The 20,099-nt window shown below is 37.5% G+C and overlaps 1 protein-coding gene across 2 annotated transcripts in view; it reads left to right on the forward strand.

Annotated features, from left to right (window-relative positions):
- The window catches only part of PLCH1 (phospholipase C eta 1), a 237,608-nt gene that overhangs the window by 208,831 nt on the left and 8,678 nt on the right, over positions 1–20,099 (forward strand). For both annotated transcript variants that reach the window (XM_082626141.1, XM_082626140.1), the window contains 7 exons: positions 2,614–2,685; positions 5,958–6,052; positions 8,970–9,067; positions 12,610–12,789; positions 12,881–12,988; positions 13,793–13,917; positions 18,097–18,181. In XM_082626141.1, coding sequence (XP_082482267.1) covers positions 2,614–2,685; positions 5,958–6,052; positions 8,970–9,067; positions 12,610–12,789; positions 12,881–12,988; positions 13,793–13,917; positions 18,097–18,181 — 763 coding nt within the window. The remainder of the gene's footprint in view (positions 1–2,613; positions 2,686–5,957; positions 6,053–8,969; positions 9,068–12,609; positions 12,790–12,880; positions 12,989–13,792; positions 13,918–18,096; positions 18,182–20,099) is intronic.

Raw genomic sequence — 20,099 nt, forward strand, 5'->3', positions numbered from 1 at the left:
TCTTATTATACTGTGTTATGATCATTTGTCTCCATCATAAGAGTGCAAGCCCAGGGAGGACAGAGTCTACATCTCTCTTGCTTGCTATCTCCCTTGTATTCATGGTGAGTTCCTAGCACAGTGTTTGATCCATGGATTCAATGAAAGATGCAGTGCTGATGCTCAAGGAGAGGTCAGGTTGGGGAGAGATATCTGTGTGCCCTCCTCTGGTACATAAAGAAGGAGTGTAGAGTGGGGGAGGGGGAGAAACCAAGAGAGGAGACAGAACTACACAGAATCCCTGTTTTATCACCAACTAGCTTTGTAACTTTGGGCATATTATCTAACTTCACTATACTTCTGTTTTTCTTAGCTGCGAAACTAGGATTTTAATTATACTTATCTCCAGGGATGGTTGTATACATTAAGTGAGAATATATGTAATACAGTTAGCATAATCCTTGGGGCATAGCAGGTGCCTATTAAAATGGATGACCTTATACCTCAACTTGCCTGGGGCAACCTCGCTTTATACCTATTGTCCCAGAGTAATTATTAAAGGTGCCCCATTTCACTCTTTAAAAAAAAAAATAAATTTATTTATTTTATCTATTTATTTTTGGCTGCGTTGGGTCTTTGTTGCTGCTAGCGGGCTTTCTCTAGTTGCGGTGAGCGGGGGCTACTCTTCGTTGCAGTGCGCAGGCTTCTCATTGCGGTGACTTCTCTTGTTGTGGAGCTTGGGCTCTAGGCACTCGGGCTTCAGTAGTTGTGGCACGGGGGCTCAGTAGTTGTGGCTCGCGGGCTCTAGAGCACAGGCTCAATAGTTGTGGTGTATAGGCTTAGTTGCTCCATGGCATGTGGGATCTTCCCAGACTAGGGCTCATACCCTTGTCCCCTGCATTGGCAGGCGGATTCTTAACCACTGAGCCACCAGGGAAGTCCCCATTTCACTCTTAAGAGTCCTGTTTTGGACAATAGATGACATGGTCTCCCTACTAATAGATGAGCTACTAAAACTAGAGAGGAACTCAGAGGTTAATTGGTCCATTCCTCCCCCATGTCACAGATAAGAGGACTGAGGTCAAGAGGTGGGTGTTTGCCCCAGAGGAGCACGTCTTTAGCACAGAGTGTGAGCTGGAATCTCCTATGTTTTGCTTCACCTATTAATTCCTCCCTTTCCATCTGATTCTGAGTCCCAGCTTATTTCTTACATGTTCAGCTTCTGTTTCCCATCAATGTATTGATGTATATAATTTCCTGCTTAGACTTAAATCCATCAGAGAGACTCTCATTCACCTTAAAACACCGTTTCAATTCTCTGTTCTTCAGACTGAATAAGCCTAGTTCTGTAAAACTTTTCTAATAGGTTAAAAATGATCTTTTAAATCACCTTAAAAAAGAAAGAGATGGGGGACCTGTGGCTACATGGTGGCAGAACTGGGTCTCCTAACTTGAAGAGCAGTGTTACTTCTATTACCATATCTTACTACTTTCTTAATTCTAGGGTTTTTGAATAGTTAGTGATCAGCTTTAATTGATCTTCAAAGGCAGTCAATATATATAAACCAGTCAACAAAAATTACCCTGTAAACCTGCCACCCACCTTCCTCCAGTATTTTCTGAACTGCCTTTTCCCCAACCCAGTTCTCACTGTTCCCCCCCACCCCACCCCGCCAAATCCCACATTGCATCTTTGATTGGTTTCTATGGATATATGTAGATGCTCTTCCTGACCTTTTGATTTCGGGTGGTTTTGCTCACCTACATTTATTCCATTTATGAGATTATCTCTGTTCAGCTGAAAGTTCTGGGAGGGCGGGGCCTATTGGTCTCCTCTTACATCATGTAATTATCAGTGAATCATCTAATACATATTTTTAGGGATGACAATTGGAAAAGAGTCTAAACCCTTTTAGCAGAGTGGTCTTTTTTTTTTTTTTTTTTTTTTTTTCTGTCCCCTAGAGTAAAGAGATCTGTAGCCTGGAAAATTAATTCACATAAGGAGGAATTCAGAATCTACAATACATCTTTCCTGTGCTCACCACAGAGGGAATGATTTTAATGAACAGATAAGCTCTGCTGCAGTTTACTTAAAGAAAAACAATCTTATTGCCTCATAGATATACTTGGATTTTATTTGTTTTTAATGTTTCCAAATTCTAAATAGTAATTAAGTGATCAGTCTGATTAGTTTTTTTTAGTCAACTGAATTGGCTGTTAATGACTTTTGGCCATTTTTCAAAATTAAATCTACTTTTAACTGTAGATGATTTATTCCCCCTCAGGGCATTGAAAAGAATACATCCTGTGCTGTAGAGAGCCTTGTGAACAGGCACTAGAGAGGCCTGCACACCTGGGCATTACTGAGAGGTCCTTGACCCCAGATGTGGGGAGCTGTTGGCAGCTGCCATCTCCTGGTGGTGCCCAGGTCTCTCTGTGCAGCATCCCCCCTCTCTCAAGGCAGACACAGACACCTTCAGGGAAGTGGAGTGTAGAGCAGGAGGAAATGAGCAGGACCTGCCGGCTGCCCCCCTAGAGATGGAAGGAGAGAGGGACTCCATGCCCTTCCACCAGAACTAAGGAGAAAACAAAAGCAAAGAAGAAAAATAGTCATATTATGCTTTATTTACTCAGCATCCAGATGTGAAGGAAAGTGGAAAGAAAACACATGGACGATCCCTCATGACCAACTTCGGAAAACATAAGGTACGAATTAAGAAAGATAAGTGTGCATAATTCAGGTAATTTAAAGAGTCTAGAAGGTGACAGGAGACTATCATCATGAGCTTGGAATAACTGCAGATTTCTCAAAGAGGACCCCAGAAAAGGAAAAAGTTGATAATTAAACTATTTTAAAATTTAAGAACTCCTGTTCATCAGAAGTATCAAAGAGCAAATAGCATACTGGGAAAAAATATTTTCAATATTCTGTACAAGTCCACAAAGGATTTCTTTCCTGAATATATAAAGAATTCCTATAAATCAATAAAAAAGGCACACTAATTTTTAAAAAACAAGCAAAAGGCTTAAATGAACTTCACAACAGAAGATATGCAAGTGGCTAATATAGAAAAGGTTCTCCCCCTTAACAGTCCTCTGGGAAATGCAAACTAAAATGATGATGTGTATACCCACCACAACAGCAACCATAAAGAGATTGACAACAGCATGTTTGTTAGTGAGGATGCTGGGCAACTTGAACTCTCATCAACTGCTAACGGGAACCTGCCTTTGTGCCGCTACTTCCACACACTGTTTCACAGTACCAACTAAAGCCGCTCTATGAACCATGTCTTATCAGTTCCATTGTTAGGTGTGTGTCATGAGACTGAAACAACAATATTTACAGGGGCATTAGTTGCAATAGTACAAACAGGAAACAGTTCAAACGTCCATCAACATTAGAAAGAATAAAAATTGTGGCCTATTCACATAAGGGAATATTTATCAGCAATGAGAATGACAAAATTACAACTACATGCAATAGTGTGATCTTTGTAAACATGACATTGAGCAAAAGAAGCCAGACCCAAGAGAGTACATACAGTTTGAGTCCATTTATATGAAGCTCAAAAACAGGCAAAAAAAATCTATGGGATAAAAGTCAGGTTAGTAGTTACCTTTGGGGAGAAGGTGATGACCAAACGGGAGAATCTGAAGGCTTTGGGGCAGATAATATTCCATTTCCTCATTTGGGTGGTTTCACTTTGTGGAAAGCCACCATGCTGTACACTTTTGATTCCTGTGCTTTTCTAAGTGTATGCTTTATCTTCAATAAAAAGGTAAAACATGTTAAACAATAAGTCAATTATTGGGTGATGAACTTTATGCATGAGGTTTCTCCAAGGCCATTTCTTGTACTTTAATGAATGTTGTATTTGGAATTTCCTGCCCCATCAATAGGACAATTTATTAAAAGGTTGGACAAAATAGTCATAATAAACTGAAAACAACTAAAATGTTCTCCCATAAAGACTGCTTAAGTAAATCATGATTCATTCACACAATGGACAATTATGCAGCCATTAAAAGATGATCACTCTGACTAGCTCAACATGCAAAACATTAAATTAAAAAGTAAGATGAAAAGCTAATTATGTCGTATGTTAACTGTATTAAGATGTGTCAAAACTGTATGTAGGGCTTCCCTGGTGGCGCAGTGGTTGAGGATCTGCCTGCCAATGCAGGGGACACGGGTTCGTGCCCTGGTCTGGGAGGATCCCACGTGCCGCGGAGCAACTAGGCCCGTGAGCCACAACTACTGAGCCTGCGCGTCTGGAGCCTGTGCTCCGCAACAAGAGAGGCCCGCGCACCGTGATGAAGAGTGGCCCCCGCTCGCCACAACTAGAGAAAGCCCTCGCACAGAAACGAAGACCCAACACAGCCAAAAATAATTAACTAAATTAATTAATTTAAAAAAAAACTGTATGTAAAGAAAATATATCATCATTTCTCCAAATATCTATCATTGGCGATTCATTACTTATTTCTACTTTCTGCATTTTATATTTTAAAATGAACCTGGGAAAGACAGATTTATTATTGTAACACCTCAAATTACTAACTATATGTGGAATTGGAGAATATTTCATTTCTTGATTACAACCACTCATTTAAATTAAAATTATTTTCCAAAGTAAAGCTTTTAGGGAGTACCTTTGCTACTATAGAATTAGAATTTATTATGTCTCAAGTCATAAGAGTAAATGTTTACAAGACTATTTATAGGTTATTTAAATAAGTATTAATAGTATTTTAAATTGAAAGTTAATATTATGTGGTTTACAGAATGACTCTCCATGTCATCTCATTTAATCATCACAAAAATAATAATCCTTTAGAACAGATGTTTTTGTCCTACCCTTTAAAAAAGCACAGTAGGAAGCTTGAGAGATTAGCCAATTTATCAGCTTGGTGAGAGGCCAATCTGGAACATGAGATCATCAGATGCCTGGGTCCACGCCATGTGTACTGAAGTTCTCAAGGCATAAATAAGACGTAAAAATGTTCTAGATTAAATTGGCGCCTTGCTGTCAGTGCAGTAGAGTTGAATGTGTTTATGCCAACAGTGTAGTTTGATTTTTTTTATTTGTTGAGAATGAGAAAATCTGGAAGTTGATTTGGTCCCATGGTAATGTGGGGATGGAGTCCCTTTCCTTTGCTAAGCCATGTTCCCAAAATGTCCAGGGTACTCTGTCTAAAAGTCTTACCTTTGTTTGTAGAAGCTGTAATTTTAGTGGCAAGTTTTTCTGCAATTACTAGGGCCCCTCCCCGTCATTTGTATTGTTGAGGTGTGTGTTGCCAAATATTGGGGTTATCTCCAATGTGGTGGGGCTGAAAGTGCATCATTCCTAAGAGGTTTTATGTCTAACAGCTAATCTGTCCAAAGACACCAGGTTAGTCCTACAGTCTTTCAGCCTGACTCCTGTAGGTAACAATTTTCATTCTGCTCTAGAAATTAAAATGGGTCAAAGTCTCAAATGAACAGTTTGATTTAGATGGGGTTTTTAATGCATACTGAACCAAAACAGGAGTGGTAGTTATTCATTTAAAAATTACTACTTGTCTTTTTTTTAAATCAAATCTGCCTTTTATAAGTAAGTCAAAAGGAACAGTGAGCTTCCTATATAAGAAACCACTTTATCCCTTATAATCATTTAAATAGATATTACAACTTTAACCCTACCCCTCATAGAGACCTTCAATGCATGACTAATAGTCTAAGACCTGCATTTTATGTGGCTTAGAAGTCAATGTTAAGAGCATGAAACCCTCAGTTTTGCCTTGATATTTTAAGATAATTTTGGCCACAGGCATGCTTATTATTGATGGTGAGGCAAGCTGCAATATTTGGTCAGTTGTTTTTCTCCAAGTAATTGTCCTTGTGTGTGTGTGTCTGTTTTAAAGCTCATTCCTCCGTATGTTGTAGACGTACCTGATGCACTGAGTTTGTGTTAAGTGAACTCTGATTTTTCCAGCAGAAAACCACAAAACCACGGTCTAAGTCTTATAGTGCTGATGAAGAGGAGGACGCACAGCAGAATCCTGGCAAGGAGACCAGCCAGCTGTACAGGTAAGAAAGCTCTCCACGTTTCTTGCTCAGGCTCCTGGGGCCTCTCCATCCACATCAGCTTGGCTGTTTTAGTTGTACGTGTCTAGGATATCAGATTGCAAGGTAAAGAGCTCTGCAGTGGAACATGGAAAGATCAACAGGATGTGAGATTATAATACATGTAGGGGACTTGTGCTGCCTGGCACACAGTGAGCTCTTAATAAATGCTGGCTGTAGCAGTTGTCAGGTAAAAGATATCTTCAGAGAAGAGAGAGGGACCACATGAACTAGTACAGCGGGGCTCTCACAGGAGACTGAAGGAGAAGATAGATGACAAGAACATGTTAAGAATCAGGGATCTGAAATCAGCCAGACTTCAAACTCTTGTTCCTCCAACTTTAAGATGGGGCAAGTTAGGCTCCTCATTTGTATATATTTCTTAGGGTCATTGTAAGGATTAAAGGAACTAAACTATTTAGCTTGATGAGCCCTACTCCAGTTAAGTAAGTGCTCAAAAATATTAGCTGCTGTTTTCTTTATTATTGCCAGTAGAATTTGGGATGAGTAAAATGGCCAAAATTTTAGAACCCAAATTGTGACACATGATTTGATACAGGATTTTCTGGCAAATTGTGTATACAGTAAGTCTCACAAAAGAATGTAAAGTATATCCTTCATAGATAGATATACAAACACGTGCACATGTACACACACACCCCTCTGTGACTTTATGAAAAGACTGAAACTAAGCGAAATTGGAGGCATAGAGGTCCTATAGGAATGAATCACATTTAGTGTTCAATTAAATTTTATATTTGAGCTTCACTCCAACAGAATGTCCATACATAAAATAGTAACTAATTAGTGAGGGCAAAGGAGATGTGTATGGTTCCTACCCTTAGGGTACATAAAATTCAATATGTAGTTACAGTAAAGGATATAAGAGAAATAGAATTACCTTCCATGAGACCTCTGCTGTGACTGTTCTCAAATATAAGTTTGAGAAAGGCTTGACTCTGAATCATATAGCCAGGGAAGCTATCACATGAAATCACGTTGCATGCTGCTCTTAAGTCAATTAGAGATTTGCCCGTAATAGCTATCGAGGCTCAAGCATCGATGACGATGTCCTTTTGGGACTTCAGTAAACTAATTCAATTTTAAGATAAGGATTAAAAAGAGCTAACTTTATACAGAAGTTTTCTGTGTTATGGAGTGTCCTGGGAGTTTTACTTGTCATTTCCAGGCGTTACCTCCCTCACATTGATTTATAATCATTTGCTTTCACAAAACCAGATTTTTACCAATGGCTAGAGAATTTCCTAATTACATGGTAAAGGAGGAACATGGGCTCTTCTTCCCATTGGTTTTTATACCTGTCTATGTGCATGTCTTCTTTCTTGGCAAAATGAGTTGTTGACACATTTTGGCCTTAATTCTTTTGTTGAATGTATATAAGTATCATTACAGTAAGAATTTTTGTCTGTTTTGTTCACTATTTTATCTCCAATAGGTGCTCAATAAATATTCACTGAGTGAATAAATCTATATCATCACTATCTAATTCCAGAACATTTTCATCACACCAAAAAAAAACTCTACCATTAGCAGCGACTTTCCATCTCTCTCTCCCCTGGTCTCTGGTACCAACTAATCTACTTTTTGTCTCTATAGATTTGCCTTTTCTGGACATTACATATAAATGGAATCCTACAATATTTGGCCTTTTTTTGTCTGGCTCCTTTCACTTAGTAGAATATTTCCAAGATTCATCCATGTTGTAGAATGTATCAGTACTTCATTCCTTTTTATTGTTGAATAATATTCCATTGTATGAATATATTGCATTTCATTTATCTATTCATTAGCTGAAGGATATTTAGGTTGTTTTCACTTTCTGGCTATTATAAATAATACTGCTATGAACATTCATTTCTAAGTTTTTATGTGGACATAGGTTTTTATTTCTCTTGGGTATATACTTAAAAACTGGAATTCCTGAGTCACATGGTAACTGTTTAATTTTTTGAGGAACTGCCAAACTATGTTGGCAAAGCAGTTGTACCATTTAAAATTCCCCAGCAATATATGAGCATTCCAGTTTCTCCTCATCCTTGCCAACACTCATTATTGCCTGCCTTTTTGGTTATAGCCGACCTAGTAGATATGCAGTGGTATCTCACTGTAGTTTGGTTTGCATTTCCTTAATGACTAATGTTGAGCTTCTTTTCATGTTCTTATTGGCCATTTGTGTATCTCCTTTGGTGGGGATTGAAGTTTTTAATGATTATATGTTTTCCTAGAGGAGAAAAGTGTGTCTGTGAGGAGAATTGATAATCTATGGAGAATTTTACTGTGGCAAAGAGTAAGTAGCAGAATTTGTAAAGTTGTACAGCAGATCCTAGGAGTGGTTTATGGGATACAGAAGATATAGACGTACAGAGAGAGTAAGTAATGGATGTTTGTCTTAAGAAGTTGAAGAATATAGAAAAAACATAAAGAAGAAAACAAAAATCATTGTAATTATACCTCAAGAAGATAATGACTATGGAAAGTTTGGTGTATTTATCTTTAGATATGGGATTCTTGTGACTGATTGTACAGTATCCCTACTGCTTTTTAGTCCAGGTTCTCCTTCTGACAAAGCAGAGTGATTCCCTGCTAAATTCTGGTTTACTCCATAGTTGGGTAATGGTGGGACTCAAGCCCTTCACAATAGAACTCACAAATTCAAGAGAAGAGACTGTGAATAAAGTCTGGCTGAGCGGTGAAAAAAGCCACATGAGTACGGTGTTGTGGTGGAGAGAATGCTGAACTAAAAATCACACTTGGTTTCTAATCCTGGCTCCATCAGGAGCAGGTGGGGAAGGTGGAGTAACCAAAAGCCCAAACCTCTTCCAGCTCTAAAATGTCATGAGTCCTGGTGTGTATTTTACAGGTTGGGCCGCCGAAGGAAAACCATGAAGCTCTGTCGAGAGCTCTCTGATTTGGTTGTGTACACAAACTCCGTGGCAGCCCAGGACATTGTGGATGATGGTAAGGTCTGAGTGTTTTTTTCTTCTGGATACACACTCCTGACCTTTCTTTGTCGATTGTTAATTAAACTTTTGTTAATCGGATCATCAGCACACATTTCTGGAACTGTGTAGAATCCAGCTTGAGTGTCAGGAAACTGATTGCTAGTACAATGCTTAGCTTACAGGGAGGGCTCTATTGATTATTTGCCTAATTGGCTAGAGGTCAGAGAAATTTCCAACAGGGCAGAGGAAGACTTTATTATTATTAAAAAGACAAATGTATCAGAGCAAGGTTTTCCCAGTCTTCAAACTATGGAGGCTTGACCTAGTTTGATGGCCAGATCACAGATGGCTGTTCCAAGTGTGAATGACTAGAAGAAAGAGGAAATTAATTGTCAAATATAACATCTTGAAACGCCCTGTATTTTCTCACTGAAAATTTTGACCTTGATGAAAATAATTTAATACACAGATTGCAATTTTAACAACAAGAGCAGAAATTTCAGAAGCATTGACTCTTTCACAGTTTCTTACCCATCAGTTGCTGTATGTGGAGTTGAGAAATTCTAGTTACAACTGTTCTTACCCTGAGTTTCCTGCCAGCTGCTCTTTCTCTTTATCCTCTTCCTTTCTCACTTGTATTTTGTTCAGTTAATGGGTGCTTATGAAAATAAACTGAGGTCATATGGGTTTTCAATCTAATTGTAATTTTAGTGGAAGAGAAATGTACATCAGACTCTCCCATTTTCTCATGTCTCAGTGAAGGGAAAACAACATTGTGCTGAGTCTTATGTCCTCACAACCTCCAGGATTCTTTCCTCAGATCTTTATTTTTTTCCCCCCATTCCACAAGTGTATCTTTTTCTATCTGCAGATTTTCTTCCCTTTGGTGTTGATTCCTTCTTTAGATGGTGACAATTATTTAAAAAAATTAATTTCACATGTGTGAACATGAGAACCTGTAGGATTCTCAGCAAGTGAATATCACATTCTTTTTTATTTCCAGACTCTTTTCCATTATAAGTTATTACAAGGTATTGAATTTAGTTCCCTGTGCTACACAGTAGGACCTTGTTCTTTATTTTATATATATTTTTATATATAGTAGTGTGTATATATTAATCCCAAACTCCTAATTTATCCCTCCCCTTTCCTCTTTTGTAACCATAGGCTTGTTTTCTATATCTATGAGTCTATTTCTGTTTTGTAAATAAGTTCATTTGTGTCATATTTTAGATCCCACATGTAAGTGATATCATATGATATTTGTCTTTCTCTGTCTGACTTTGCTAGTATGATCATCTCCAGGTCCATCCATGTTGCTGCAAATGGCATTATTTCATTCTTTTATTATGGTTGAGTAATATTCCATTGTATATATGTATCACATCTTCTTTATCCATTCCTCTGTTAATGGGCATTTAGGTTGCTTCCATGTTTTGGCTATTGTAAATAGTGCTGCAGTGAACATTGGGGTGTGTGTATCTTTTCGAATTAGAGCTTTCATCTTTTCTGGATATGTGCCCAGGAGTGGGATTGCAGGATCATATGGTAACTTTAGTTTTAGTTTTTTAAGGAACCTCCATACTGTTCTCCATAGTGGCTGCACCAATTTACATTCCCACCAACATTGTAGGAGGGCTTCCTTTTCTCCACACCCTCTCCAGCATTTATTATTTGTAGACTTTTTGAGATGACTGACTGACCAGTGTGAGGTGGTACCTGAACATCACATTCTTATAATATCTGCCCACAGCTAGAAAATAAACTCAGGAAGTATTTTAATGGAATTAAAGGTATATTTGGTTCATAGAAATATAATTTCTACTATATGCCTTAGGTAATCATAATCCTATTAGCTTAATGGAAAATAATATTGAGGACTATTTAGTTCTTGAACTTTATCTGTTTTTGTCTTTTGTGTGTGTGTGTGTGTTAGCCACAAAATAAGCAATAGATAATGAATGCATGGCTCATCCTAATGCAAAGCAACTCAACTCTATTAATGTACTAATTGACATGTACCTAATTACCAAGGTCATCTTATTGATAATGTGGTGTGTGTAATTTATGTAGAGAGACAGAGAAAATAGTGGTACTAATTTTAGTGCTACTCCACCTGAATGTGGTTTGTCAAAAAGACTATATTTTCTCTTATCCTGTTCAAACTATTCCTCATCAAAATCTACAAATATAATCATTTTTAGTATGCTTGAGATATGTAAACTATGCTAACTTATATCAATAAGATATTGATATATGTGATAAGGAAAGAGTCTATATGAGGGAAATCATCAGATTAAACTCTGTAATTCTCTAATTTCTTTGCCTCCCACTTGTGTTTATGACTGTTCCATGTTGTAGAGTGTAGTTGCTAGTCATTTGGCCAGTGTTTAATAACTAAGGCTGTACAACCCTAAGGACAACAAGGGCCCTGGGAGACTGTGTGCATGAATAAACATGCAGAGTCTGGATACAGTTCAGGCTCAGTAAGATTATAATTCACCTCCTTTGTTTCATGGGCCATGTCCCTCAGTCTGGGTTCAGAGCACACATTGGAATGAGAATGAGACTCTGGGCAAGTTTGGATCTTTATCTAGGCTAGTATATTCCAACAGGTCCAGATGACATGGGGTGGTCATTTTGGGGGTGGGGTATGGATGTTTGGTGAAGGGGTGGGAGCATTTTAGATGTGGTACAAAAGGTAGTACTGGGAGAAAAAGGTAAGATATTAAATAATTGGAGGTTTACTCCATCATGACCCCCTAACTTGTAGCTTCGTTGGTCCTGGATTAACCCTTTCTGATGATGCTCCAAGCAGAAACTTTAATATAGGCTTCCTGTTTTTTTTTACCTCCCTTTACTTTTCCATTATTTATAAATCTGGCTGGGTGGATGGCTGTTCTTGTTTCTGAAACTTTTATTTCTTTATAATGTTCTTTTGAATTCTTTTTCCATTATTATTCCTTTCTCCCAAATAGGCTTTGACTGGTTTCACAATTCTATTCAAAGTAACTTTAAAACCCAATTTTTCTGCTTTGGAATTGGTCTTTTCCCTTTATTTTCTTCGACTCTGAATGCTGTCACTTAATGTGTTTCATATGTATGCTTTTTAGATGAATGCCTTCAACGAATGTCTCCCTTTTATCAGGAATGAGTTACAAAGATAGTTTTATTTATCCATAGGTGTCTTGAACTCTGGCAAAGCTATTCTGTTTGAATCATGCGCCTAGAAAATAATTTTCCTGTCTGTCCTCTTCATACTAGTCAGATAGACATGAAGTAGTGAGATGATTGAATTCTTGGGATAATATGGGATCCAGAAATAGGCAGTAATCTGAGCAAGATGCACAGCTCTGATCTGAAATGGCAGAAGAGTCCCGAGAGTGGAACTTTATTAGACCTTTCTTACTCAGGAGCTGTGCCTGCTCTGGTTGAATTCACTCTTTTGCTCTGCCTTTTATTATGGGTGTAATCAGACATCATTATAAGCTCTTTTATGAGTGGTGTTTTCTTTGCAGCAGTTCTCACGTTTCTGTTTTCTTTGTTAAAAACTTCTAGGAACCACAGGAAATGTGTTATCATTCAGTGAAACAAGAGCACATCAGGTGGTTCAGCAGAAATCTGAGCAGTTCATGATTTATAATCAGAAGCAGCTCACGAGGATTTATCCCTCTGCCTACCGCATCGATTCCAGTAACTTCAACCCTCTGCCCTACTGGAACGCAGGTTGCCAGCTAGGTGTGTATGCCTCGGGGAGGAGCGGTTCTCCATGTGTCTTGACTCTATGCTGCTGTCTTGCCTAATTCTCTTAAACTTTGAACTTGCACAGTGGCATTGAACTACCAGTCTGAAGGGCGAATGATGCAGTTAAATCGAGCCAAATTCAAGACAAATGGCAATTGCGGCTACGTCCTCAAACCCCAGCAGATGTGCAAAGGTGTGTGTTAATTTCATAGTCGCAGCTCTGAACGCAGGAGACCTCTATTGAAGGAGCTCTGTGGAAAGTGTGATGCCTCTGTTTTGCAACATGATTTTTAAAAAAGAGATAAATAACACCTGAAACAATTTTTTCAAGCCCTTTTTAGTCAGTTTATTCCAATTACAAAACAGTGCTAACAACAACAACAAAAAAAGATAATGCAATGTTATATCAAAAACACTTCCTTTTGGTTCTGCTCATTAAAATTCTTTTTAAGATTTCCAAGTTGGATTTTTAACAGTTCAAGTAAAAACTGTTGACAGACGTGTCTTCAGAATTTTGTGCTTTACATGTTTTCTTGCTATGCTGTTTACTTAATTTCAGCATAATTACTTAAACTATACCTGCAGTAGTTTAGGATAGAAAATTATGTGAATCTGACGACTGCCCCCCTTCTCTATACTATGGACATTCAAATAAAATGTTCCTCTTACCCCCTGCCTTGGTTGATAATTGCATCACAGACGCTTGTTTTAAGTTGCTCCATTCTTCTGGCCTTTGGGAGCATAGATTCTAACAAAAAAAAAAAAACACAGCTATGGAAATGCCAGCTGGCATTGCCTTCAGGCAAAAGCCACGCTGATAGTTATGTGATAATTTCTTTGCTTTAAGAAACACTATAGTAATCCAGCATTTATTGTTTCTTTGTTCTACAAGCTTAAGGTGTGTGTGTGTGTGTGTGTGTGTGTGTGTGTGTGTGTGTGTGTGTGTGTTTCCATGCTACTAAACCTAGATTTTTAACCTCTGCTTTACTTGGCTTAGGTACTTTCAACCCTTTCTCTGGTGATCCACTTCCTGCCAACCCTAAGAAGCAGCTCATCCTGAAAGTGATTAGTGGACAACAACTCCCCAAACCTCCAGATTCCATGTTTGGAGACCGAGGCGAGGTAAGCTGTATACGACCAAGTGGTTAATTATGTGATTTATTTTATTGTGTTTACATTTCATCTGAAATGTCTTAAGGGTTCTGTGTGTGTGTGTGTGTGTTTGTAAATGAGCACTGACCTCAGTTCATCAGATATTAACTGACTTATTGGCAAAACACACACAATTCTTTCTGGAGTGCAGTGCATCATCTATTTTTGAGGCATGAGTGCAATACAATTCAATTCACGATTCAAGACTGACACTGGCAATGCTAAACTGAGATGCAAGGAGCAATTTTGTTATTAATAGACACATTGCCTAGGAGAACATCTTAACCTTCCATCCGCCTTTCTCATCCACTGTGACCCTCATCTCTGCTGCACATCAGCCACCTGCTCCCTGGCCACAGGCTGGCTCTTGCCTTGCTGCATTTCTGTTGCGTGATTTTAAAATGTCTCCCTCTCTGACCACAGCCTCCGCTCTTTCCAGAGCTTTCATTCCGTTATTCCCATTCCACCTGCTCTTGGCCTCCTTGACCTCCATTTTCTCCCTATCTGTCAGCCCCTCCTCTGTTCATGTCCTTCCTCTCAGGAGTGGTCCATCACTTCAGGCTCTTTGCCACTCCCACCTGTTAAACTATCCTTTCTGGATCTTGAATGTCGATGGTGAAACCATGCAGCTCTGCAATGGTCCCACCATTAACTCTGTCTCAAATCTCCACTGACCCACACATAGTGCTGCACTGCCATCCCAACTCCGCCTGATCAGTCCTCTATCCTATTCTCCACAGTGGCTATTTTCAACCTCGTCTCTCCTCAAACATTTGTTTTCATCACTTTCTCCAGTAGATGGCCCTATGTCCTCCCTCTCAGAAAGTAGGAGCTTCAGGTGGGACCATGTCTTCCATCTGCATTGCCTTCAGCCTAATCCAAGCCACCATCATCTCTTGGCAGTTCTGCTGCTGTAGCCTCCCAGCTCACTGGCCTCCCTGCTTCCAGTTCTGTTCTCTCAGCAGCAAGAATAGTTATTTTGGTAGGATCAGAAAGTTTATCCTTACTTCCTCTTCTTTCCATTTTTCTTTATTGTCTGCAAAAAGGAAGACTCACTTCCTATATTTTCCCCCAAACTTTTTATTTTGAAAAATTTCAAACCTCAGGAAAGTTGCAATAATAATAAAATGAACACCATATCTCCAGCACCTAGATTCACCAATTAACTCATTAAATTTTGTTACTTTTGCTTTATCTTCCTTTCATGTGTAAATGTGTACATAAATATACATATACACATACATATATACTTATCCACATGAAAGGGAGAAATAAAGCAAATATAACAAAATTTAATTATATATATGTGTGTATATATATGCATTTTCTTTTCTTTGGAGAGTCATTTGAGAGTAAGTTAACATCATGACCCCAATCCCTAAATACTTCAGCATTTGTCTCTTAAGAACAAGAAGGTTATCCTGTATAGCCACAATACAGTCGTTACACCCATGACATTTAATATCGGTACAATAATATATTTTTTTCTATTTTATTTTATTTTTTTAGACCATTAGAACTTTATTCATTTTTTTAAATTTTATTTTTAAAAAATTTTTATACAATTTTTACAGGTTACTGTCCATTTACAGTTATTACAAAATATTGGCTGTATTTCCCACGTTGTGCAATACATCCTTGAGTCTATCTTATACCCAATAGTTTGTTGGTACACTAATGTTATCTAATAAAAAATCTATATTCAATTTTCCCCCATTGTCCCCAAATTGTTCTTACATCTTCTTTTTTTCTTTTTAGATTCAGAATCCAATTAAGAATCACACATTGCTTATAGTTATCATTTCTCTTTGGTCTTTTAAAATATAAAACAGTTCTCCAGGTTTTGTTTTCATTATACTGATATTTTTTAAAATGTCCAAGCCAGTTGTGTCCATAGTGTCCTTCAGTTTGGATTACCTGATTGTTTGTTCATGATTAGAATCAGACTAAACATATTTGGCAGGAATACTACATGGGCAATGTGTATCCTTCTCAGTGTATCATATCAGGGGCCATATTGTGTCAGTTTATCCCAGGATTGATAATGTTACTTGGATAAGGAGATTTCTTCCAGGTGTTTTTCACTACATCGGTGTTTCTTTATCTTTGTAATACATAGTCTGTGGGGTTAGAGTAATCATATAAATGTATGAGGTTTATCTTTCTTTTATAATTAAAATAAAATCCAACCTATTGTGGTTTATGAGGTTCTCTGTCATGAGATTTTAACTCTTTTTTGAGCCATAGAACCCGTTGGCATCTGATGAGGCCTTTGGACCCCTTCTCAGAATAATGTGTTTAAATGCATAAAATAAAATAGATAAAGGTACACAGTAAAAATTATATTGAAATTCACTTATCAGTATATTAAAAACAAACTGTGACATACAAATATGTATGCAATAAATAGCAGGATCTAGAGGGGGGTTGAATAGCTATTAGAATTTTGAAGTCATGATAAGTATGGGTGATACACGGAGATTTCTGCAACAACTATAATGTGATTTGAAAACATCTGTGATTTCTGCCAGGCACAAAATTACAGTACTAATACTCTACTATTTGTGCTTTAGTCAGAGGCTAATGAAAATATAGTTTCTCCCCCCCCTCTAGTCCCCCTGAATTCTCAGCCTGTGATCTCTCACATTGTTCATATCTCTGAGAATGAAATAATAATTTTTCTTGCTCCTAATCAGAAAATTGTCATCTTTAATTTTCACCTTTTCTTTGCTCTCCACATCTACTCAATTAGCATCTCCTGGACATTTTACCTCCCAAATCTCTCCCTAATTTTGCCACCACTATCCAGTTCCATTCTCCCAGCATGTCACCTGGATTACAGCATGATGAAGCGGACACTGTTATCTTAGGTTTACAGATGAGGAAACTGAAGCACAGACAGTTACACGACATGCCAAAGTCCAGCACAGGAACCAAGTGTCGAAGCAGGAAGTTGTAGCTGCCCCCAAATCCAAGACTCCCAATGGTACAGTGTTACCACAGTGTTCTATTCTAAGGAAAAACTTCTAGCATCAAAGAATTAATGGAAAACTAATAAACTTTAGCTGTGATTTATTTAGTAAACAAAAAGTGTGTCTATCCACCTAACTGTCTCAAAATGTTTTTCTATCATACCTCTAGTTCATATTCCATGAAGCTCCCTCCAAAACTGTATTCTCCTTACTCTCCAAGCTCCTAAAAATATGTTTTCCCAGACTTCATAATTCTCTCCTTTCTGGGTTCCTTAGGATTTTATTCCTTCATTGCTACTTATCCAGTACTGGCACTACAAAGGAGAGCTTACAGATGACAAAGCAGGATCCCTCTCCCAGAGGGCAGGGGATATGGGGGAGGTAAAGGTGAGGAGGAGAGGAACTAAACACTCATATTTTTCTTTTGATTACCTTTTCATCTTTTTATTTTTAAATACTTTTAAATGTACATCATAGTACACAATTGATTTAACTACATTAAAGTGCACCAATCAAATGTGGATAACTTGATTAATTACTATGTAAGCAGATCAAGGTAGAACATATCCAGAACCTCCAGAAGGCTTCTGTCCACCCTCCCAGTCAATATCTACTCCCAGCCCTCCCCTCCCCCCATCAAATACCAGTCCCTGTCAAAACAGATTAATTTAGTCTGTGCTCAAACTTTATGTAAATGGACTCTGACGGTATACACTCTTTTGTGTCTGGCTTGTTCCACATTATGGCTATGTAGCACAACTTTGTTATTTTTTCATTGCTGTGTAGTATTCATTAGATGAATATTCCACAGTTTATCCATCTTACTCATAATGGACATTGAGGTTGTTTCCAATGTGTGACTATTATGAATTCACCTGCTCTGAGCATTTCTGCATAGATAGACGCTCTCATTTCTGTTGGGTATATACCTTCAACTGGAGTTGAAGGTTCATTGGGTTAAGTTTTTGTAGCATTAGTAGATATTGGCAAATAACAATGTAATCTTTCTTTTATTCCCGCTTCATAGTTGACTCTGTTAAATCTGGTACAATTTCTCTTTCTTAGTAAGCACCTAAATAAATGGGTTGCTGTTGATATGTGATATTTTGGCCAATATTCTTAAATTAACATGTGTAGAAATTTATCAGTTGTAGTAATACTTTCTTTATCTATATAGATCATTGATCCTTTTGTAGAAGTTGAAATTATCGGATTGCCAGTAGATTGTTGTAAAGATCAAACTCGTGTGGTAGATGACAATGGTAAGATTATAATAATCTCTGTTCACTTTTAATAAGGATGCTCTAGAAATAGAGTTTGCACTGAAAAAGAGAATTTGTCTACATGGAAGAGAAACAAATTTCTAAAATCTGTAACTGTCATCTGAGTTTTGTTAAGATTTTTCAACACATAAAACTAAGTAAATATGGTATTGATGCATGGTATATTTTGATGGATGTTGGAATCTAGGCTCTCAAGACTTCTGCTTTTGAAGCAAATGTTTTTTTCTAGTGAAATGAATGATATTTTAAAGATCTGGGTTAAAACTTCATGTAGGAAAATGACTCGTTATATTTTTATATTGTTTTCATGACATGAGTTGCCTCAAAGTTCTCATTTGTGAAGCCCACATCCTAATGATTTCTCATTTTTTTCTGGAGCATGTACAATGTAAAGGCAAGTACAGCATGCTCTGGCAAGTTTACTTCTTGAATATGTACTTGTGGTGCATGGGCAGCATTCTTCTTCTGTTTTGGCCATCATGTAAAGAAAACTTTCTTTACTCAAGCCTCATGTCTTTTTCTTAGTAATCTTCTAAGGTTGTATTTATTCATACATATGACAAACATTATTGCATGCCTGTTTTCCTTAATCTCTAGTCCTTAATACTGTAAAAAATCTAAACCCCAATCCTCAAAACGTTTGGGAAATTAGAGGTTCCTAGAGAGACCTTAAGAGGAGCTTAAGGAAAGGAATTTGAGGGTTCAAGAGTAGCACAAACCTGTTACTTAGGAAATGACATTCTTAAAATAAGTGAACTTCCCATACTGCATTTTCCTACCAATGCTCAATATATTTTTTTTGGTCTCAGAAATAATTGAGATGTCATCACGAAGTCAACAAAAAGTATCTCTTCTCTTCTTCAGGAGGAACATCTCAATGATTTTCAGTCCATAATTATTTCATTAGCTAAGGCATTAGGGTTAAGTGGCTGATGCCTCCTGAATGCATACATTTAATAACATGAATTTTCATTTTTAGAAAAGAAAAACTTATAGAGTACTTGAATTTTTCTCAGTTTAATTATTTTATCTGAGAGAATTTTACCAAGAAATAAACTTGGTTTTGCCTTTTAGAATTTGAGTTGAATTATATGCCTTTCCTATTTATTTTCAGTAGCGATAAAAATATGTCATCTGTCATGTATTAAGGTCTTGCTTCATGAGAAGCCACTGGAAGTCAGCAGTGCCTCATCTCCTTTGGCTCTGTCACTAGTTGTATGATGTTAGGCATGTTATTTTCTCTGAACATCAGTTTTCTCAACTATAAAACGAGCATTATATTTCCTATGTTAAAAAGTGAGCATGGGTTACTTGTGTAATTTTTAAGAGTTATATATTTTTGAAAGTCAGTAATATATACTTTTTCTTAATTAGAAAAAAACCCTCTGCCCTGCCACCCTTAGAGGATTACCATAAGAATTAAATAGGATGGTATATGTACCATAGCATTGAAACCTTACAAAATGCTTGCTGGTGATGCTTACAGCAGCAGAAGCTTTGGTGGGTGAGAAGCATCATTCTACTGGGGTGGGATGGGAGTGGGGGAGAGGAATCATTCTTTATTGCTTTTGCTAAAACATTATTCTTAGATCACTACTGTAGATACTTTTTGAGCTTATTGAAACATTCTGGATATTGTCTAAAAGAACTTTCTCTACAATGCAATTTGGCATCAAAGATTATTAGAATTGATGTAATAATTTACAGGCAATTTCTTACCAATTATTTTCTAGCAATGGGGTAAACTCCAAGGCTTTATTTCAGTAAGGCATCCCGGGGTGGCTCAGTCATCTTCACGAGTTTAATAACCATTGCAAGCAATTTTCACTGTCTGCTTTGCAGATGTTGCTGCTAAATCATTTTTAGCCAACCCCTTTGCTTTTCTAATTTGTCTTTT

The sequence above is a fragment of the Mesoplodon mirus genome (genome assembly GCF_964341445.2).
Source record: "Mesoplodon mirus genome assembly, chromosome: 6".
Lineage (NCBI taxonomy): Eukaryota > Metazoa > Chordata > Mammalia > Artiodactyla > Ziphiidae > Mesoplodon > Mesoplodon mirus.